The 24,539-nt window shown below is 45.4% G+C and overlaps 1 protein-coding gene across 1 annotated transcript in view; it reads left to right on the top strand.

The window, feature by feature from the left end:
* The first annotated feature begins 9,988 nt into the window (after positions 1 to 9,988).
* LOC116359836 (casein kinase I-like) overlaps positions 9,989 to 24,539 on the top strand; it is a 70,308-nt gene continuing 55,757 nt past the window's right edge. Inside the window, 1 exon segment of the mRNA XM_031813688.1 lies at positions 9,989 to 10,492. Within this exon segment, the coding sequence (XP_031669548.1) occupies positions 10,417 to 10,492 (76 nt within the window). The 5' untranslated portion in view covers positions 9,989 to 10,416.

Here is a 24,539-nt window from a genome sequence, read left to right as displayed (position 1 = left end):
CAGAACAGAGTTCTCAGGTTGGGGTGTATCTGAGCATCATGGAAGAGGTGTCAGAACAGAGTTCTCAGGTTGGGGTGTATCTGAGCATCATGGAAGACAACCATAATCAGACATCTCAAGCCCCCATCAAAGGTTTGGTATAAATCTGTCTAGTGTTTAGTTTTTAACTCATGGGACTCTGTTGGCTGACTTTATCTTTTTCTTTTGCACTTGTGCCAAAACACACAAGGTCCCTTGAGAAAACACTCTCATAGTCTATTCACCATAGAACCCAGCCCCAGCATGCATTTGGACTGTCAGGTATAGACACCGGAATTAAACTATGAAGGATGCAGGAATGTATGGGGACTCGGGATGAGTCCCAAATGGCACCCTGCATGGTCTAAAGGGCCCTACATGGTCTAAAGGGCCCTGCATGGTCTAAAGGGACCTACATGGTCTAAAGGGACCTACATGGTCTAAAGGGCCCTACATGGTCTAAAGGGTCCCTACATGGTCTGTGGGGAGATATACATTTGAATAGTCTGTGTCCAAAATGGCACACTATTCCCTACATAGTGCACTACTTTTGAGAGAGAGAGAGAGAGAGAGAGAGAGAGAGAGAGAGAGAGAGAGAGAGGGAGAGAGAGAGAGAGAGAGGGAGAGAGAGAGAGAGAGAGAGAGAGAGAGAGAGAGAGAGAGAGAGAGAGAGAGAGAGAGAGAGAGAGTGTGTAACTACTGTGTAACTACTGTGTAACTACTGTCTCTTTGTACAGTGTGAGTTGGATATGTTGTTACAATGTGTCTCCCTCTGATCTCCTCTGCAACTACCTGCAGCAACAGGGTTTGAACGTTTACTTCAAAATGTTGCTTGACTGGTGGTAAAGCTATTAACATTGAGTGGCTGCTCCCAAATCACTGACTCAACTCCAGCCACTTTAATAATGGGAATTGATGGGAAATGATGTAAAATATATCACTAGCCACTTTAAACAATGCTACCTAATATAATGTTTACATACCCTACATTATTCATCTCATATGTATATGTATATACTGTACTCTATATCATCTACTGCATCTTTATGTAATACATGTATCACTAGCCACTTTAACTATGCTACTTTGTTTACATACTCATCTCATATGTATATACTGCACTCAATACCATCTACTGTATCTTGCCTATGCCGCTACAATTAGATTTGATTTGATTTGATTTATTAGCTGGCCAAAATTAGGCTACATGAAAAGTACAACATTGTTAATATATAACCAGTTTTATAACAGGTTTTCAGTGAATTTATGTCAATCATGAATCTCATCTGCATGTCCTGCGGTGCAGAAAAATTCTCATCAACAAAAGAGTGATGAAATTAAGACCCTACATTTCTACCTGGCAGTGTGTTTGGTTCTGCCAGTACTTTGAGAGGGTTTACAAGGGAGTATTGTTTTGGTTTACAAGGGAGTGCGTATTGTTTTGGTTTACAAGGGAGTGCGTATTGTTTTGGTTTACAAGGGAGTATTGTTTTGGTTTACAAGGGGGTGTGTAATTGTTTTGGTTTACAAGGTAGTGTGTATTGTTTTGGTTTACAAGGGGGTGCGTATTGCTTTGGTTTACAAGGGAGTGCGTATTGTTTTGGTTTACAAGGGAGTGCGTATTGTTTTGGTTTACAAGGGAGTGCGTATTGTTTTGGTTTACAAGGGGGTGCGTATTGTTTTGGTTTACAAGGGAGTGTGTATTGTTTTGGTTTACAAGGGGGTGCGTATTGTTTTGGTTTACAAGGGGTTGTGTATTGTTTTGGTTCACAAGGGAGTGCGTATTGTTTTGGTTTACAAGGGAGTATTGTTTTGGTTTACAAGGGAGTGCGTATTGTTTTGGTTTACAAGGGAGTGCGTATTGTTTTGGTTTACAAGGGAGTGCGTATTGTTTTGGTTTACAAGGGAGTGCGTATTGTTTTGGTTTACAAGGGAGTGCGTATTGTTTTGGTACAGCTCGCTAATAGACTTCCAGCGCATTGGATTCAACGTGACTGACAGAGTACTTTCATTATGTAATGTCTCTGTGTCAAGTCAAGCCTAGGAGCCATGTGACAGTCTTGTATTGCGATAGAAGGCTATGGCCGAGAGATACCCATGGAATTAGAATACTTACAGCAGTGGCCTCAGGCATTGGTTACCTTATAGCCAATCAGCATGTACGATCAGAGAGTATCTGTGCGTGTGGTGTAACCAAGGTGATCGAATTTCATGCTGACCCCCTTCTTGAAACACACCATCCAGGGCCAGGAACAATGGCCAACATGCGCACACACACACACACACACACACACACACACACACACACACACACACACACACACACACACACACACACACACACACACACACACACACACACACACACACACACACACACACACACTACACACTACACAGACAGATGTCCAAGGCCCATCTGTATATGTAATGTCAACAGTACTGTAGTTGGTGTTGAGCTTGTTGTTGACTTGTCCATTCACTCTAAAACTCTAAAACAACCTGTAGGTTGATTGGTCGACACGAAATGTACAAACCTCCCCATTTTAGAGTTCGTTTTTGCATGAACAGGGTGTGTGAAGTAAGCACAACTAAGATGATCTAGGTTTTAGGACAAACAAGTCAATTGAATGGACATTGCTAAGATTTGAGGAAAAAGAAAGGAACAGAGAGAGTAGCTTTAAATTCAGGCCTTTGGGCAGGAATGACATATCATCTCGTTCAATGTCGTTATGTCCTATACTGCAACGTGTCTTAGTTCCTCGACAGCTTGTAAAACCTTGCAGAAGGTAGCATGTTTCAATGTGCAAATCAGAACACTTACCTACCTTACAAAAACAAATGTCTTCTTCTAAATGTGTGGCTCAGAGAGCAGAGGACAAAAGGAGAGGTCTGAATCCACAGAGCATGAAACTGAGTCTACACACTGGGGACCAGTTTAGCATATTCATTCAGTTCAGTCATTACTTTATTACTCTTTAGGCCATCCAGTAGAATACAAATTAATTAGTCCAACGGTATCTATGGCGATTATTTTAGTAAGTGTTTCTTCCTTCACAAAAAAAAAAACATACTTCTGGATTAAATCGTTATTACAACGAATCCCAACTAAATTAATCCATATTGCTTTGTTCTCTAAATGCAGTAGACAATACAGTGGGGCAAAAAAAGTATTTAGTCAGCCACCAATTATGCAAGTTCTCCCACTTAAAAAGATGAGAGAGGCCTGTAATTTTCATCATAGGTACACTTCAACGATGACAGACAAAATGAGAAAAAATCCAGATAATCACATTGTAGGATTTTTTATTAATTTATTTGCAAATTATGGTGGAAAATAAGTATTTGGTCAATAACAAAAGTGTATCTCAATACTTTGTTATATACCCTTTGTTGGCAATGACAGAGGTCAAACGTTTTCTGTAAGTCTTCACAAGGTTTTCACGCACTGTTGCTGGTATTTTGGCCCATTCCTCCATGCAGATCTCCTCTAGAGCAGTAATGTTTTGGGGCTGTTGATGGGCAACACGGACGTTCAACTCCCTCCAAAGATTTTCTATGGGGTTGAGATCTGGAGACTGGCTAGGCCACTCCAGGACCTTGAAATGCTTCTTACGAAGCCACACCTTCGTTGCCCGGGCGGTGTGTTTGGGATCATTGTCATGCTGAAAGACCCAGCCACGTTTCATCTTCAATGCCCTTGCTGATGGAAGGAGGTTTTCACTCAAAATCTCACGATACATGGCCCCATTCATTCTTTCCTTCACATGGATCAGTCGTCCTGGTCCCTTTGCAGAAAAACAGCCCCAAAGCATGATGTTTCCACCCCGATGCTTCACAGTAGGTATATGACATTCTCCCAATCTTCTTCTGGATCATCCAAATGCTCTCCAGCAAACTTCAGATGGGCCTGGACATGTACTGGCTTGAGCAGGGGGACACGTCTGGCACTGCAGGATTTGAGTCCCTGGCGGCGTAGTGTGTTACTGATGGTAGGCTTTGTTACTTTGGCCCCAGCTCTCTGCAGGTCATTCACTAGTTCCCCCATGTGGTTCTGGGATTTTTGCTCACCGTTCTTGTGATCATTTTGACCGCACGGGGTGAGATCTTGCATGGAGCCCCAGATCGAGGGAGATTATCAGTGGTCTTGTATGTCTTCCATTTCCTAATAATTGCTCCCACAGTTGATTTCTTCAAACCAAGCTGCTTACCTACTGCAGATTCAGTCTTCCCAGCCTGGTGCAGGTCTACAATTTTGTTTCTGGTGTCCTTTCACAGCTCTTTGGTCTTGGCCATAGTGGAGTTTGGAGTGTGACTGTTTGAGGTTGTGGACAGGTGTCTTTTATACTGATAACAAGTTCAAACAGGTGCCATTAATACAGGTAATGAGTGGAGGACAGAGGAGCATCTTAAAGAAGAAGTTACAGGTCTGTGAGAGCCAGAAATCTTTATTGTTTGTAGGTGACCAAATACTAATTTTCCACCATAATTTGCAAATAAATTCATTAAAAATCCTACAATGTGATTTTCTGGATTTTTTTCCCTCATTTTGTCTGTTATAGTTGAAGTGTACCTATGATGAAAATTACAGGCCTCTCTCATCTTTTTAAGTGGGAGAACTTGCACAATTGGTGGCTGACTAAATACTTTTTTGCCCCACTGTATATATCCTTTAGCCATGTGGTCTATGTAACCACCTTCTATATCAACTCTGATTGGTCTGTTAGATACAGGAAATAATCATGAAGTGGGGATAATTTTTGTGACATCACTACTGTGAATGGACTATAAGAAAATCCTCTAAAACAATGTGTCCAGCCTTCTGCTCCGTGTGTGTGTGTGTGTGTGTGTGTGTGTGTGTGTGTGTGTGTGTGTGTGTGTGTGTGTGTGTGTGTGTGTGTGTGTTCACAATTCATGTGCACACTTTCATTTTAATTAGGGCATTTTAAATTAATCATGGTGGTAATATCAAAGCTCTGTACTAAACCCATTGTGTGTGTTGGCAGAGCCAGATTAAACAGACAGCAGCTGTACTCTCTGGGGATTATATCCTATTGTGTCCCAAATGGCATCCTATTCCCTGTATAGTGCACTACTTATGACGAAGCCCATAGGGGCCTCTGGGCTCAGGTTCAAATTTAGTGCACTATACAGGGAATAGGGTGCCATTTGGGACACAGTCATATATCTGCTGGAGCAGAATGGATCCGGATGATCACTGTAAATTCACTTAGAGGGAAGGGAAAGCCGAGCCGGGAAGCACAGAGGAAACACAGTATCACATGCTGCCAGCCATGGGTAATGGAACTGTTATTCCTATTGAAGTCCCCTGCCAGCCATGGGTAATGGAACTGGAAGTTATTCCTATTGAAGTCATACCTATTGAAGTTATTCCTATTGAAGTCATTCCTATTGAAGTCATTCCTATTGAAGTCCCTGACAGCCGTGGGCAATAGAACTGGAAGTTATTCCTATTGAAGTCATTCCTATTGAAGTTATTCCTATTGAAGTCATTCCTATTGAAGTCATTCCTATTGAAGTCATTCCTATTGAAGTTATTCCTATTGAAGTCATTCCTATTGAAGTTATTCCTATTGAAGTCATTCCTATTGAAGTCATTCCTATTGAAGTCCCTGACAGCCGAGGGTAATAGAACTGGAAGTCATTCCTATTGAAGTCATTCCTATTGAAGTCATTCCTATTGAAGTTATTCCTATTGAAGTCCCCTGACAGCTGTGAGTAATAGAACTGGAAGTCATTCCTATTGAAGTCATTCCTATTGAAGTTATTCCTATTGAAGTTATTCCTATTGAAGTCATTCCTATTGAAGTCCCTGACAGCCGAGGGTAATAGAACTGGAAGTCATTCCTATTGAAGTCATTCCTACTGAAGTTATTCCTATTGAAGTTATTCCTATTGAAGTCATTCCTATTGAAGTCCCTGACAGCCGTGGGTAATAGAACTGGAAGTCATTCCTATTGAAGTCCTCTGACAGCCGTGGGTAATAGAACTGGAAGTCATTCCTATTGAAGTCATTCCTACTGAAGTTATTCCTATTGAAGTTATTCCTATTGAAGTCATTCCTATTGAAGTCCCTGACAGCCATGGGTAATATAAGTGGAATTTATTCCTATAGAAGTCATTCCTATTGAAGTAATTCCTACTGAAGTTATTCCTATTGAAGTTATTCCTATTGAAGTCATTCCTATTGAAGTCATTCCTACTGAAGTTATTCCTATTGAAGTCATTCCTATTGAAGTCATTCCTATTGAAGTTATTCCTATTGAAGTTCCTGACAGCTGTGGGTAATAGAACTGGAAGTCATTCCTATTGAAGTCATTCCTATTGAAGTCATTCCTATTGAAGTCATTCCTATTGAAGTCATTCCTATTGAAGTCCCCTGACAGCCGTGGGTAATAGAACTGGAAGTTATTCCTATTGAAGTCATTCCTATTAAAGTCATTCCTACTGAAGTCATTCCTATTGAAGTTATTCCTATTGAAGTCCCCTGACAGCCGAGGGTAATAGAACTGGAAGTCATTCCTATTGAAGTCATTCCTATTGAAGTCCCCTGAACCACAGGAGATCAACCACAGGAGTGAACCACAGGAGAGAACCACAGGAGATCAACCACAGGAGAGAACCACAGGAGAGAACCACAGGAGATCAACCACAGGAGAGAACCACAGGAGAGAACCACTGGAGAGAACCACAGGAGAGAACCACAGGAGAGAACCACAGGAGAGAACCACTGGAGAGAACCACAGGAGAGAACCACTGGAGAGAACCACTGGAGAGAACCACAGGAGAGAACCACTGGAGAGAACCACAGGAGAGAACCACTGGAGAGAACCACAGGAGAGAACCACTGGAGAGAACCACAAGAGAGAACCACAGGAGAGAACCACAGGAGATAATCACTGAGGACAGGGGAGAATGACCATCTACTTCCAGGCATGATTTGTCCTATTTGAATAGACCTGTTTTCTCCACCCTGATTTGCTTTGGGGTCTGTGTTATTAAAGAATAACATCAACTGCCAACACCAGGATGACTCATAACAGCCCAGTCCTCATGCCTGGCTGGTTGTGTGAAGCCTCGCTCGCTCACTGACTGAGACATTTGAATCTCCTCAGTTACATCTGGCCCAAATGACACCCTAGTCCCAATCCCTATACACTACCCGTATGGGCTCTGGTCAAAACCAATGTACTGCATATATAATAGGGTGCCATTTGGGACTCGGACAGTTTGATTGAGTGGTTGATTTACCCAGCATGCCCTGGTCTTTTAAAGTGTTGGAGCCTGGAGGGGCGAGCTGAGTCATTGCTCCGGCGACGTCACGGCTACGTCATGACAACATGTCCTGACAGATACTTCCTACACCAGATGGACTGACAGATTCAAGTCTTATCGCAGTACGGGTGGATGACTGTGAACTGTTACTTGAATGAAATAGACGTCATGATAGGACAGTAGTACTGGATATAAGTGGGGTTGTTTTCGGACACTCCCATACCTCCTCCTCCTTTCCTCATTCCTTTTTACACCTCTTGATGGCCATTCCTAGAAGCCATGATTGTAAAAAGTAAATCATTGGATAACTGGAGTGATAAGTGGAGTTTGTGCCTCTTGGTTTCCACCCAGTTATGTCAGAACTAACAGAGGGCATTGATCATGTGTGTTATGAGAGGTCCCATGGGGGGGGTTCTCTGGCACTAACTGAGCGGCTGTGAAATGAGACTATTAACTTGTTGGTTGTATTCCTGAGCTGGCAAAGCAGGGTGGAAAAGTATATTGACAGAGAGGGCTGAGAGATGTTACTAAGAACTAGGAGCAGCAGGGAAACTTCTGTGTAAATATTTAGTATAGTTTGTACTTTTCCGTTGGTGGGGTGAGGGCAGATGAGGGCATATAAAATAAAATAAAAATGTTATTTGTCAAATGCTTAATAAACAACAGGTGTAGACGAACAGTGAAATATTTACTTACGGGTCCTTCCCAACAACACACAGAGAATTAATAACACAAGGAATTAATACACAATGAGTCATGATAACTTGGCTATATACACGGGGTACCAGTACCAAGCCGTAGATATCGACCAAGAGGTAGATATGTACATATAGGTAGGGATGAAGTGACTAGACAACAGGATAGATAATAAACAGTAGCAGCAGTGTATGTGATGAGTCAAAAGAGTTGCTGTAAAAAGGGTCAATGCAGATTTCTTTTTCATTTAACTGGGCAAGTCAGTTAATAACAAATTCTTATTTACAACAACTGTCTACCCTGGGCCAATTGTACACCCCCAATCACAGCCAGGTGTGATACAGCCTGGATTTGAACCAGGGACTGTTCTGAGATGCACTGAGATGCAGTGTCTTAGACCGCTGCGCCACTTGGGAGCCCCTAATAGCTACGCAGATAGTCTGGGTAGCTATTAGTTAACCATTTAACAAACTATTTAGCAGTCTTATGACTTAGAGGTAGAAGCTGTTCAGGGTCCTGTTGGTTCTAGACTTGGTGCATAGGTACCACTTGCCGTGGGGTAGCAGAGAGAACCCTCTTCAACAACAACTGTGTATGTAGACTGGTAGATATGATATCTATGTGTACCAGGGTTGTCACTTTATCAGACAATTGGAGAATGGTGTTTGGTATTTTATTAGGATCCCCATTAGCTGTTGCGAAAGCAGAAGCTACTCTTCCTGGTGTCCAACACAAAACATGACATAATACAGAACATTAATAGACCAGAACAGCTCAAGGAGAGAACTACATGAAAAAATATATACATTTGTATTTATTTATTTATTTAACCTTTATTTAACCAGGTAGGCAAGTTGAGAACAAGTTCTCATTTACAATTGCGACCTGGCCAAGATAAAGCAAAGCAGTTCGACACATACAACGACACAGAGTTACACATGGAGTAAAAACAAACATACAGTCAATAATACAGTATAAACAAGTCTATATACAATGTGAGCAAATGAGGTGAGAAGGGAGGTAAAGGCAAAAAAGGCTATGGTGGCAAAGTAAATACAATATAGCAAGTAAAACACTGGAATGGTAGATTTGCAGTGGAAGAATGTACAAAGTAGAAATGCACACGTAGCTTAAATGACAGTGGGCGTGGGTTCACTCTGACAACAATTTGTGTTTCCTTTGTAAAAAAAAAATTGTGTGTGTTTCTTATTTTGTACCACTTCTCTTGAACCAGGAAGTGTTGCTGTGTGGAACAGGCTGACAGGATGTTGTTATTCAAGTGATGCTGTAGTGTTTTTATGCCTTTCCTGTTTTAACCAGATACACAGACTGGGGTTTACACACAGGGTGTGCGTCCCAAATGGCACCACATTCCATATAGTACATTACTTTTGACCTAAAGTAGTGCACTATTTAGACTATGATAGGGTTCCATTGGGGTTACACTAACAGGGAATCCGGTTTCACCTGGTTTTACAGGCCATCTCCTTGTCATCCAATGCCTAAAGACACACCCAGACTCCCTGATTGATCAACATGTCCTTTTTAATGTTTACAAAGAGGTTGAGATTGAGATTTTTATGTTTTAAATTATATATTTGTCTTATTTCTTATGTAGGCCTAACTATTACACAATGTCAATTCATTAAATACATTAAAAAATTACTGTAGATTGATGTGTGTCTCAATATACTGTGCAATAATTTCATCTCAACATAAACGTTTGTTGTAGAGGTTATTAAAAACGACAAAACACACACTGTGAACATGACAGTTAGATAATACTCATGCTAGCTTTTACATGTCATGCTGGACAAAGGAAATTGATTCAACCCTGGCTTTGTTATTATTGTGTCAAGGCAAACCCAGCCCCAGCCCCAGCTCCCCTCCCCCATGCCAGATATTTGCCATGGCCAGCCGTTGCTAAGGGAAGTGACGACACCGACGTACAACAGATTGCTGAACGACGAGAAGTCGCATATTAACTATGTGGAAAAAGCCAGACGCAGAGACAGTGGTGAAAGAACATAGCAAAAAAATACAAGGGCAACGTATTCAAAAATCCATCTTCATCTTCGGGAAAAGCAATTCGGGATGATATCGAAAATAGCAAGAGCATAAACTACACACGTTAACCTTCAAAACAAACCCATTATTATGATTTTATGACATTAGGATTGTTTTAAAAAGAGAGGTGAAAGATAGTTTGTTGGATTGTAGCTAGGGACAGTGTTACTATATCCGGATATAGACTACGGGAAGCAGAAAGAAGAGAGAAAAATAAACCGTTTCTGGAAATAATTTTGCCTTTAAAAAATATATTTGGACTAAAACTTTCTTGGACTTTTGCTGAAACATATTTTTTGGTGGATTTTGAGCTAGCTTGCTAGCTATAAATTGTCAATCATGGAATTGAGAGTGGGAAACCGATACAGACTGGGCAGAAAAATTGGAAGTGGTTCGTTTGGAGATATTTATTTGGGTAAGTTTCTAATATAAAACAGTTAATAGTATTTATTTTCCTCATCTGTTATTTTAGCTTTTTTTAAAACATTGTTTATAGCAAGCTTACATGGCATTTGCTAGCTGGCTAATAACTCCAACGGTAGACTCGATCCAACGTCAGCTGTTCCGTTTTCGCCAGCTGATTCTAGCAAACGTTGGAACAAATTGTCCCGTTTGAATGTAACTTATCAATGCGCAGATATATTTTTATCAGAGTATATCTATGAGATACTACACACGTCAATTGTTCTTGTTGGTGATATAAACCACCTTAATTTGGGTGATCATAACCACTAGCTAAGCCAGCTGGAAAGGTTTTGAGTCCAATGTTGTCGACCTTTTGTCAAGCTACAGACATAACGTTTGGTTGTGCAGAAGTCAACCAGGAAGCGGTCTGTCTGTAACAATAAGCTAAGTACCAAAGCTGAATATAGTGTCTCTAAATGTCCAATTTGACTGATAACTCACGATCTGCCAGAGGCAATGGCTGACTTGACATATATTGTATTGACTGATCTCTCAACATGTTCACCACCGGTATTATAATATAACTGTGTGTAATGCATTTCAGTTGTTATCAGTCCCTCTTGAAAACGTTAACGCGATGGAACTGCGCGGAACACTATTTTCACTGGAGTGTTGTTGTATCAGCTATCTACTCCAATCCCTATTGACTGTCGTCGCTACTAGTTGTCAGATTGGCCATGTTATGACATGTTCTGGTGGTTTGTATGTAGTGTATGGATGAAAGTGCTGCTGCTCATCCCTTTCGACTCTCGGCTGAGATCAAACTGGCCTCTGGTCCAGGTGGATAGGGGCCTAACAAGTTTATAAGATATTATCAAATAAAATGCATGGACATTACAAACTGTCCGTGGCCTAACCTAGATAACATGATGGATGGTATTTTGTCTGTTTTTCATTGATTATTTTCCTTTATTCAGCTTCAGCTGATTCATTGGGGGTGAGATAGAGCAAGGTCATGTTTGTGACACAGAAACTGATGCAGGCCTGTGTGTGTGTGTGTGTGTCCAACTTCCATCAGGGTAGGTTATGATAAGGGCTCATACCCTCACTTACCTCATTTGTTTTACTTGCAAACAACAACTGGGCTAGACCTAGTTGGATCACTTGTTACTCTTGTTTTAACAACACCGCAAATCAAACTAGATTAAAAAGGACAACATCATTGTAAAATAATAGACATTTTCTTTTGCAAAGCGTTTTGTTACAGTGTGCACTACTGAATATGCCTCCTAGCCACGTCTATTTGCGCTGAAAGGACTGGATAATTAGCTATATATTAAGGACTCCACCACCTTGCCCACTGGCAGGCTTCAGGGCCTATCCAATTCTTTCTGCCCCAGGCTACATGAAGCACTAATGTGTAGGAGTCTAGGGGTTGATTTGGAATCAGCCAGCAGTGTAGGAGTCTAGGGGTTGATTTGGAATCAGCCAGCAGTGTAGGAGTCTAGGGGTTGATTTGGAATCAGCCAGCAGTGTAGGAGTCTAGGGGTTGATTTGGAATCAGCCAGCAGTGTAGGAGTCTAGGGGTTGATTTGGAATCAGCCAGCAGTGTAGGAGTCTAGGGGTTGATTTGGAATCAGCCAGCAGTGTAGGAGTCTAGGGGTTGATTTGGAATCAGCCAGCAGTGTAGGAGTCTAGGGGTTGATTTGGAATCAGCCAGCAGTGTAGGAGTCTAGGGGTTGATTTGGAATCAGCCAGCAGTGTAGGAGTCTAGGGGTTGATTTGGAATCAGCCAGCAGTGTAGGAGTCTAGGGGTTGATTTGGAATCAGCCAGCAGTGTAGGAGTCTAGGGGTTGATTTGGAATCAGGGTCGGAGGAGCAGGGGCTCTATTGTCCTGGAACCAGGGTCGGAGGAGCAGGGGCTCTATTGTCCTGGAACCAGTGTTGAGGAGCAGGGGCTGTATTGTCCTGGTGTTGTCCTAGACTAGTGCACTGGTGGTCTTTGTCTGGTGTGGTACTCTCAGTCTCTGGTGGGGTGTTGGGCTGGGTGTGAATATATATACAGACCAACACTGTCTTTGAGACAATCTAGACTTGCTGCAGTTTAAGTTGTCTACTAATGCTTTCCCTCTGTGTTCAGGTTGGAGTCGGAACAGAACAGTGTCTGGTCTCCCGAGTGGTGCGGTGGTCTAAGGCATTGCATCGCTGTGCTAGCTGTGCCGCTAGAGATTCTGGGTTCGAGTCCAGGCTCTGTCGCAGTCGGCCGCAACCGGGAGACCCATGGGGCGGCGCACAATTAGCCCAGCGTCGTCTGGGTTTGGGGAGGGTTTGGCCGGCAGGGATGTCCTTGTCGCATCGCGCTCTAGTGACTCCTGTGGCGGGCAGGGAGCATGACTGCTGACACGGTCGCCAGGTGTACGGTGTTTCCTCCGACACGTTGGTGCGACTGGCTTCCGGGTTAAGTGGGCATTCTGTTAAGAAGCAGTGTGGCTTGGTTGGGTTGTGTTTCGGAGGATGCACGGCTCTCGACCTTCGCCTCTCCCGAGTCCGTACGGGAGTTGCAGCGAGGGGACAAGACTGTAACTACCAATTGGATACAATGAAATTGGGGAGAAAAAGGGGTAAAAAAGAACAGTGGCTATCCTCTGTGTTCAGGTTTGGGGTTGTGTTCGTTCGGGCACAAAGCAAGCATTTGTTATTGGACAGCTACAGATAGAACCTCCTAGTTTCGCCTAATTTTCTAACGCTTCGTCCTTCGTGCCAACTGAACAAGACCCAGGTTGTGTTGTTCTGCTGGAGACTCTGACTGTTGTCTCTAGTGTGTCTGTCAAGACTGCTGGTGTCTTGTGTAGGTCACCACCATTACCTAGTTATATAATATGACCGTAATGTGTCTCTGTTGCAGAGCGACGCAGAACAATGATAACACTGGTGTGTTGGTGACTGTGTCCTGACACAGGGTGCTTCCCAAATCCACATTTCACACTATTCCCTATATTGTCCACTACTTTTGACCACAGCTCTATTGGGCCCTGTTCAAAAGTAGTGCACTATATAGGCAATATAGTTAAATTTGGGACGTGACCTGTCTCGCATTGATGAGAGGAAGCCATTCTAGACTATAGAGAAACACCCCTGGTCTTTAATAAGGGCGTAGGCAGCCTGGCAGCTCACACACACAGAAGTGATGTTCAACCTGTGGCGACGTGAGCGATCTCTTTATTGCATGTTTGTACAGTACATCCCCGTTGGTAGATTAGCTGCTCTCACAGCAACAGCTGTACCTGTGGAGAAGCCAGCCTACATGCTGCTTACAATGTGTTGCTGTCAGATGTGTCTCCTTGGTGGAGGTCTGAATTTCACTCCCTCTTGTGTAGCGTTGTAAAATTCAGGCAATTTCCCCTAAATTGCCTTATTCCATCATCGGCTTCCAGGAATCTTCCAACTAGATTCAGAACGCTTGACCTGAGTTCTGAAGTTCTCAGCCTTCACGCGAGTTCTGAAGTTCTCAGCCTTCACGCGAGTTCTGACGTTCTCAGCCTTCACCCGAGTTCTGACGTTCTCAGCCTTCACCCGAGTTCTGACGCTCTCAGCCTTCACCCGAGTTCTGACGCTCTCAGCCTTCACCCGAGCTCTGACGCTCTCAGCCTTCACCCGAGCTCTGACGTTCTCAGCCTTCGCCCGAGCTCTGACGTTCTCAGCCTTCGCCCGAGCTCTGACGTTCTCAGCCTTCGCCCGAGCTCTGACGTTCTCAGCCTTCGCCCGAGCTCTGGCGTTCTCAGCCTTCGCCCGAGCTCTGGCGCTCTCAGCCTTCGCCCGAGCTCTGACGCTCTCAGCCTTCGCCCGAGCTCTGACGTTCTCAATTCTGAACTTGAAAGAAAGAAATCAAATAGTTTACTCTTCCTTAACTAGTTGACCCTTTAGTTGGGGTCTGAAGGGAAGACCTGTCCCTTACCTCATTCACACACACAACATTCCTTTTCCCTGTGAGAACTGTGTGTGTGCGTGCGAGCGAACCGTGTGTGCGTCTCTTTGTGTCTTGCACGTTGTAACAGACCACTCCACCAAAGCCCCTGTTGTGAGATGTATGTGATGTAATGATGTCGCAGGGTGCGTACCAAACGGGCCCCCTATTCCCTATGTAGTGCACTACTATTGACCAGGGCCTACATAGGGAATAGGGTGCCATTTGCGGACACAGAGAAGGGCAGAACAGAGTTATTGTTACAGCCAGCTGCTCTTAATGCCCTGTTCAGACACAACTACCTGATCCATCGCCGTTGGTTGAGTCCCAAATGGGCCCCCTGTATGGGCATAATCAGTGCACTATTTAGGGGAAAGGGTGCCATTTGGCACTAAACTAATAAGTATCCTGTTCAATGCTTGTTTTCTCTCCTAGAAACCCCTGTAGCTGTTTGCTTTCATGTGTAGATAGAAGATGGATGGAAAGCCGCTCACTCTGGTTCACTTCATACAATGGTGTAATCATGTTCTATCCCCTGTGTGTGTGTGTGTGTGTGTGTCTCTGTGTGTGTGTGTGTGTGTGTGTGTGTGTGTGTGTGTGTTGAGGTAATCATGGTTTTGAACACAGCTGGAATCTCTTAAGGGTCTCGGTAGCGTGCTGTGTTCTGTTCTGTGTTCCTGGTCCTGTAAAGACCCGGTGTGTGTGTGTTGTCATAGGCAACGAGACGTGAGGATGAGGTCAGTGTTTGGCCTGTGATTGGAGAACTGGGATGTAGTTCAACAGGGTGACACTTTCTCAATGTGCATCCCAAAGGACACCCTATTGCCTATTTAGTGCACTACTTTTAATGGCCCTGGTTCAAAGTAGAGCACTATATAGGGAATAGGGTGCACCCAACATTGCAGCTGTGCAGAAACATACTATACTAGTCAACCCCCCCCCCCCCCCCCACGTATGTTCTCTGTGATGATCCCATTGGCTTACACTAGGTGGAGGCTGTATCACTGAACCAGGTTGTAACTGGATTAGATGAGGGCTGGCTAAAACCAGCCAGTGAATTAGAGCCAACTAGGCTGCTTATTGACAAGCAGTTTGTGTTATTTGGTTTGGGCTGGCTGGCCTTTTGGTATAGCCTCCTGAGTGACGCAGTGGTCTAAGACACTGCATCTCAGTACCAAGAGTACCTGGTTCGAATCCGGGCTGCATCACATCCGGCTGTGATTGGGAGTCCCATAGGGCGGAGCACAATTGACCCAGTGTCGTCTGGGTTTGGCCGGGGTAGGCCGTCAGTGTAAAATAAGAATTTGTTCTTAACTGACTTGCCTAGTTAAATAAAATAAAGGCATTAAAGCTGGAACACCAACCAACCAATAGAGAGCAGAGAACTCAGCTGGAACACCAACCAACCAATAGAGAGCAGAGAACTCAGCTGGAACACCAACCAACCAATAGAGAGCAGAGAACTCAGCTGGAACACCAACCAACCAATAGAGAGCAGAGACCTCAGCTGGAACACCAACCAACCAATAGAGAGCAGAGAACTCAGCTGGAACACCAGTGTTTACAAACTCCTGACAGAAATTCTAACAGTCATCCATCTCTCTCCCCCCAGTCCCTCCACTACTAACATAATGTGTTGTTAAGTGATCTTTAAAACGCTGTTGCAACATTACCTGACATTGCTCCAACTCATAGTCTGTAAATCAGTGACTAAACTGTGTTACACAAACTCACACTGTGTGTTCATCTACTTAAAGGACTTGTATAAAGTTGTCCGAGCTCTTCACACCCGGGGAAGCTGACCTGTTGTGCCCCTACTTTGAGAGTTGGGAATGTGTTTGTGTGCAAGCATTGAGGCCGGTGAGTGTTTTGCACTCGAGTTCTGGTTGCCAAGGTTTTACACCAGGTCTGGGATCTGTGTTGGTACATAGCTATGGTGTGTTTCAGCAGGTGTACTGTACATGCCAGTGTTATGCTCTGGGGCTTGGGCTGATCAATACCACATGCTTGTCCCCAGCCCCCCACCTCTAAGTTCTGTGCAGTGGAACAACACGGCCCTGCTCTGTAAAACCTGCCAAGAAAGAGATGAGCTCACAGTCTCTGTTTTCCTGACCAGACCAGAGGTCTATAATCACCACCAGGTGGTTTATCTCCTCCTGACCAGACCAGAGGTCTATAATCACCACCAGGTGGTTTATCTCCTCCTGACCAGACCAGAGGTCTATAATCACCACCAGGTGGTTTATCTCCTCCTGACCAGACCAGAGGTCTATAATCACCACCAGGTGGTTTATCTCCTCCTGACCAGACCAGAGGTCTATAATCACCACCAGGTGGTTTATCTCCTCCTGACCTGACCAGACCAGAGGTCTATAATCACCACCAGGTGGTTTATCTCCTCCTGACCAGACCAGACCAGAGGTCTATAATCACCACCAGGTGGTTTATCTCCTCCTGACCAGACCAGAGGTCTATAATCACCACCAGGTGGTTTATCTCCTCCTGACCAGACCAGACCAGAGGTCTATAATCACCACCAGGTGGTTTATCTCCTCCTGACCAGACCAGACCAGAGGTCTATAATCACCACCAGGTGGTTTATCTCCTCCTGACCAGACCAGACCAGAGGTCTATAATCACCACCAGGTGGTTTATCTCCTCCTGACCAGACCAGACCAGAGGTCTATAATCACCACCAGGTGGTTTATCTCCTCCTGACCAGACCAGACCAGAGGTCTATAATCACCACCAGGTGGTTTATCTCCTCCTGACCAGACCAGACCAGAGGTCTATAATCACCACCAGCTGGTTGAGACCTCTCCCCCTATAGGTCTGTTCTCCTGACCAGACCAGACCAGAGGTCTATAATCACCACCAGCTGGTTGAGACCTCTCCCCCTATAGGTCTGTTCTCCTGACCAGACCAGACCAGAGGTCTATAATCACCACCAGCTGGTTGAGACCTCTCCCCCTATAGGTCTGTTCTCCTGACCAGACCAGACCAGAGGTCTATAATCACCACCAGCTGGTTGAGACCTCTCCCCCTATAGGTCTGTTCTCCTGACCAGACCAGACCAGAGGTCTATAATCACCACCAGCTGGTTGAGACCTCTCCCCCTATAGGTCTGTTCTCCTGACCAGACCAGAGGTCTATAATCACCACCAGCTGGTTGAGACTTCTCCCCCTATAGGTCTGTTCTCCTGACCAGACCAGAGGTCTATAATCACCACCAGCTGGTTGAGACCTCTCCCCCTATAGGTCTGTTCTCCAGACCAGAGGTCTATAATCACCACCAGCTGGTTGAGACCTCTCCCCCTATAGGTCTGTTCTCCTGACCAGACAGGAGCGTGTTTCATCCTCTTTCTGTTGTTGTCACGTGCCGTTAGAGGGAGGACAACGTTCCTGTAAACGGAAGGGTTTACTAGGCTTCATGTTGTACACGTTTCAGCTGCATCTGAGTATGGCATTCTCTCTCATTGTATTCATATTATCCAATTGAAGACGTTTAGTAAAGTTAACAACCTATCACGCTAATCTTTGACAATTACCTAGTTAAGTAGTTTTTTTTATTTTTTTACTTTGAGAAGTGGCCAACATTTACAAAACATCGATGTTGTTTTTAGTGTGTTTGTGTTCAATGTTTGGACACGTGGTGTTTTTACTAGACTGATGTTGGAGTTCCCCCCCTCCCTCTCCTCACTTTGATAGCATAACATGACATGCTATGGGCTCTGATTTACCACCCAGCCCTGTGGATCTCTGTGTTCCTCTACGCATGGATGACATGATTGCAGATAGTCTATCCAGCCAACAGCCCCTCTGCCCCAACTGAGTCCCAGAACAGGGAGAGATAAGCAGGGACAGGGAAGAGACTAGGAGGGTTGGGGGATAAATAAGGGCCAGCTGCCTCCAGGCTGTTGAGAGGCTGTTGATTTGGCTGGCTGAATAAAGCTTTACTTTCTACCCTTCTTGAAATAAGCAGCTCAGTGTTGAGAAATAAGAGGGGTTTTGTTAGCCAGTCAATTGGTGTAACACTCCTGTCCATTTCACACAGTGAAACAAATGTCAAACTGTCATACCAGCTTCAGTTACCCTCAACACACTCCATCTCCTCCTCTGTCCTTCTCTCCCCTCTCTGTCCTGTCTTTCCAGCTCTCCTCTTCCCTCCTCTCCCTTATATTACACCACCACCTCCACAGCAGGAACCCATTATATTACACACCACCACCACAGCAGGAACCCATTATATTACACACCACCACCACAGCAGGAACACATTATATTACACACCACCACCACCACAGCAGGAACCCATTATATTACACACCACCACCACAGCAGGAACCCATTATATTACACACCACCACCACCACAGCAGGAACCCATTATATTACACACCACCACCACAGCAGGAACCCATTATATTACACCACCACAGCAAGAACCCATTATATTACACCACCACAGCAGGAACCCATTATATTACACACCACCACCACCACAGCAGGAACCCATTATAGTACACACCACCACCACAGCAGGAACCCATTATATTACACCACCAGAACAGCAGGAACCCATTATATTACACCACCACCACAGCAGGAACCCATTATATTACACCACCACCACAGCAGGAACCCATTATATTACACCACCACCACAGCAGGAACCCATTATATTACACCACCACCACCACAGCAGGAACCCATTATATTACACACCACCACCACCACAGCAGGAACCCATTAAATTACACACCACCACCACAGCAGGAACCCATTATATTACACACCACCACCACAGCAGGAACCCATTATATTACCACACCACCACCACAGCAGGAACCCATTATATTACACCACCACCACCACAGCAGGAACCCATTATATTACACCACCACCACAGCAGGAACCCATTATATTACACCACCACCACAGCAGGAACCCATTATATTACACCACCACCACAGCAGGAACCCATTATATTACACCACCACCACAGCAGGAACCCATTATATTACACCACCACCACAGCAGGAACCCATTATATTACACCACCACCACCACCTCCTCTGTCCTTCTCTCCCCTCTCTGTCCTGTCTTTCCAGCTCTCCTCTTCCCTCCTCTCCCTTATATTACACCACCACCTCCACAGCAGGAACCCATTATATTACACACCAACACCACAGCAGGAACCCATTATATTACACACCACCACCACAGCAGGAACACATTATATTACACACCACCACCACAGCAGGAACCCATTATATTACACACCACCACCACCACAGCAGGAACCTATTATATTACACACCACCACCACCACAGCAGGAACCCATTATATTACACACCACCACCACCACAGCAGGAACCCATTATATTACACACCACCACCACCACCACAGCAGGAACCCATTATATTACACCACCACAGCAGGAACCCATTATATTACACCACCACAGCAGGAACCCATTATATTACACCACCACAGCAGGAACCCATTATATTACACACCACCACCACCACCACAGCAGGAACCCATTATAGTACACACCACCACCACCACCACAGCAGGAACCCATTATATTACACCACCACCACCACCACAGCAGGAACCCATTATATTACACCACCACCACCACAGCAGGAACCCATTATAGTACACACCACCACCACAGCAGGATGGGTTCCCCACAGCAGGAACCCATTATATTACACCACCACCACCCCCACAGCAGGAACCCATTATATTACACCACCACCACCACCACAGCAGGAACCCATTATATTACACACCACCACCACCACAGCAGGAACCCATTATATTACACACCACCACCACAGCAGGAACCCATTATATTACACACCACCACCACAGCAGGAACCCATTATATTACACCACCACCACAGCAGGAACCCATTATATTACACACCACCACCACCACAGCAGGAACCCATTATATTACACACCACCACCACCACAGCAGGAACCCATTATATTACACACCACCACCACCACAGCAGGAACCCATTATATTACACACCACCACCACCACAGCAGGAACCCATTATATTACACACCACCACCACCACAGCAGGAACCCATTATATTACCACACCACCACCACAGCAGGAACCCATTATATTACCACACCACCACCACAGCAGGAACCCATTATATTACACCACCACCACAGCAGGAACCCATTATATTACACACCACCACCACAGCAGGAACCCATTATATTACACACCACCACCACCACAGCAGGAACCCATTATATTACACACCACCACCACCACAGCAGGAACCCATTATATTACACACCACCACCACCACAGCAGGAACCCATTATATTACACACCACCACCACCACAGCAGGAACCCATTATATTACCACACCACCACCACAGCAGGAACCCATTATATTACCACACCACCACCACAGCAGGAACCCATTATATTACCACACCACCACCACAGCAGGAACCCATTATATTACACCACCACCACAGCAGGAACCCATTATATTACCACACCACCACCACAGCAGGAACACATTATATTACACACCACCACCACAGCAGGAACACATTATATTACACACCACCACCACAGCAGGAACACATTATATTACACACCACCACCACCACAGCAGGAACCCATTATATTACACACCACCACCACCACAGCAGGAACCCATTATATTACACACCACCACCACCACAGCAGGAACCCATTATATTACACACCACCACCACCACAGCAGGAACCCATTATATTACACACCACCACCACCACAGCAGGAACCCATTATATTACACACCACCACCACCACAGCAGGAACCCATTATATTACACCACCACAGCAGGAACCCATTATATTACACCACCACAGCAGGAACCCATTATATTACACCACCACAGCAGGAACCCATTATATTACACACCACCACCACCACAGCAGGAACCCATTATATTACACACCACCACCACCACAGCAGGAACCCATTATAGTACACACCACCACCACCACCACCACAGCAGGAACCCATTATATTACACCACCACCACCACAGCAGGAACCCATTATATTACACCACCCACCACCACAGCAGGAACCCATTATAGTACACACCACCACCACCACCACAGCAGGAACCCATTATATTACACCACCACCACAGCAGGAACCCATTATATTACACACCACCACCACCACAGCAGGAACCCATTATATTACATCACTACCACCACAGCAGGATCCCATTATATTACCACACCACCACCTCAGCAGGAACCCATTATATTACCACACCACCACCACAGCAGGAACCCATTATATTACACCACCAGAACAGCAGGAACCCATTATATTACACCACCACCACAGCAGGAACCCATTATATTACACCACCACCACAGCAGGAACCCATTATATTACCACACCACCACCACAGCAGGAACCCATTATATTACACCACCACCACCACAGCAGGAACCCATTATATTACACACCACCACCACCACAGCAGGAACCCATTAAATTACACACCACCACCACAGCAGGAACCCATTATATTACACACCACCACCACAGCACGAACCCATTATATTACACCACCACCACCACAGCAGGAACCCATTATATTACACCACCACCACAGCAGGAACCCATTATATTACACCACCACCACAGCAGGAACCCATTATATTACACCACCACCACAGCAGGAACCCATTATATTACACCACCACCACAGCAGGAACCCATTATATTACACACCACCACCACCACAGCAGGAACCCATTATATTACCACACCACCACCACAGCAGGAACCCATTATATTACCACACCACCACCACAGCAGGAACCCATTATATTACCACACCACCACCACAGCAGGAACCCATTATATTACACACCACCACCACAGCAGGAACCCATTATATTACACACCACCACCACCACAGCAGGAACCCATTATATTACACACCACCACCACCACAGCAGGAACCCATTATATTACACACCACCACCACCACAGCAGGAACCCATTATATTACACACCACCACCACCACAGCAGGAACCCATTATATTACCACACCACCACCACAGCAGGAACCCATTATATTACCACACCACCACCACAGCAGGAACCCATTATATTACACCACCACCACAGCAGGAACCCATTATATTACCATACCACCACCACAGCAGGAACCCATTATATTACCACACCACCACCACAGCAGGAACCCATTATATTACACCACCACCACCACCACAGCAGGAACTAGGGGGTGGGGGGCTGAGCCTGAGAATAGCCTGAGCCTGAGAATAGCCTGAGCCGTGTCGAGCCTGAGAATAGCCCTTAGCCGTGGTATCTTGGCCACATACCACATCTCCCCGGGCCTTATTGCTTCAATAGGTCAGGTTGTAGCTAGTTGCTAGTTTGATTCCTTAAGGGGTGTCTGAGCATGTCTACACACACAACCCTGCAGTATGGGCAGGAGTAGGAGTGGTGTGTTCCCTGCTCAATCTGTCAAGACGTATCACATTCCTGTTAAGATAACCCACACCCTGAACGGCTCCCCTAAAACGTTGTCTCATGTTCACTTCATGCCTACAGAATCCCTAGCCAAGATAACCCACACCCTGACCGGCTCCCCTAAAACGGAGTCTCACGTTCACTTCATGCCTACAGAATCCCGAGCCAAGATAACCCACACCCTGACCGGCTCCCCTAAAACGTTGTCTCACGTTCACGTCATGCCTACAGAATCCCTAGCCAAGATAACCCACACCCTGACCGGCTCCCCTAAAACGGTGTCTCACGTTCACTTCATGCCTACAGAATCCCTAGCCAAGATAACCCACACCCTGACCGGCTCCCCTAAAACGGTGTCTCACGTTCACTTCATGCCTACAGAATCCCTAGCCAAGATAACCCACACCCACACCGGCTCCCTAAAACGGTGTCTCAGGTCATGCCTACAGAATCCCTAGCCAAGATAACCCACACCGGCTCCCATAAAACGGTGTTTCACGTCATGCCTACAGAATCCCAAGCCAAGATAACCCACACCCTGACCGGCTCCCCTAAAACGGAGTCTCACGTTCACTTCATGCCTACAGAATCCCGAGCCAAGATAACCCACACCCTGACCGGCTCCCCTAAAACGTAGTCTCATGTTCACGTCATGCCTACAGAATCCCTAGCCAAGATAACCCACACCCTGACCGGCTCCCCTAAAACGTTGTCTCACGTTCACGTCATGCCTACAGAATCGCTAGCCAAGATAACCCACACCCTGACCGGCTCCCCTAAAACGGTGTCTCACGTTCACTTCATGCCTACAGAATCCCTAGCCAAGATAACCCACACCGGCTCCCCTAAAACGGTGTTTCACTTCATGCCTACAGAATCCCAAGCCAAGATAACCCACACCCTGACCGGCTCCCCTAAAACGGAGTCTCACGTTCACTTCATGCCTACAGAATCCCGAGCCAAGATAACCCACACCCTGACCGGCTCCCCTAAAACGTTGTCTCGCGTTTACTTCATGCCTACATAATCTCTAGCCAAGATAACCCACACCCTGACCGTTTTGTGTTTATAGAGAGAGAGCGTCTAACCTCCTAGCCTTTCTTCTTTATGAGTTGGAGCTGAAGGAGAGGTGTTCTTGTTCTGTTGCATGTTTCTGTGTTTCACAAGCATGGTGTGCCACAGGGAAGGCCTGTATTTGTAGACAGAGTGAAATCTGTGTAGTTTATTTTCAGGCGTTGTGTTTATAGAGAGAGAGAGAGACCTCCTAGTCTTTTCTTGTTGATGAGTTGGAGCAGAACAACATGTTTGTTTGGTTGGTGTTCTATGCTGTTGCACGTTCCTGTGTTTCCCAACCTCAACTTGCTAGTTGGCCTGTTCATATGTTCACACTACATAGACTGAATGCTCTGGATCTGAAAAGAGCAGCCCAGCGGTCATTGAGTTTGTTGTCCAGGCGTGTTTCTGAGGCGAGGGAGAGAGGCCTGTTGCTCTGCAGCCAGAGCGTGAACCTCGCTGGCCTCGTCTGACG

Source organism: Oncorhynchus kisutch, unplaced genomic scaffold, assembly GCF_002021735.2.
Source record: "Oncorhynchus kisutch isolate 150728-3 unplaced genomic scaffold, Okis_V2 Okis06b-Okis10b_hom, whole genome shotgun sequence".
Lineage (NCBI taxonomy): Eukaryota > Metazoa > Chordata > Actinopteri > Salmoniformes > Salmonidae > Oncorhynchus > Oncorhynchus kisutch.
The sequence above is the reverse complement of the archived record's forward strand: the minus strand, read 5'-3'. Positions and strand labels throughout refer to the sequence as shown.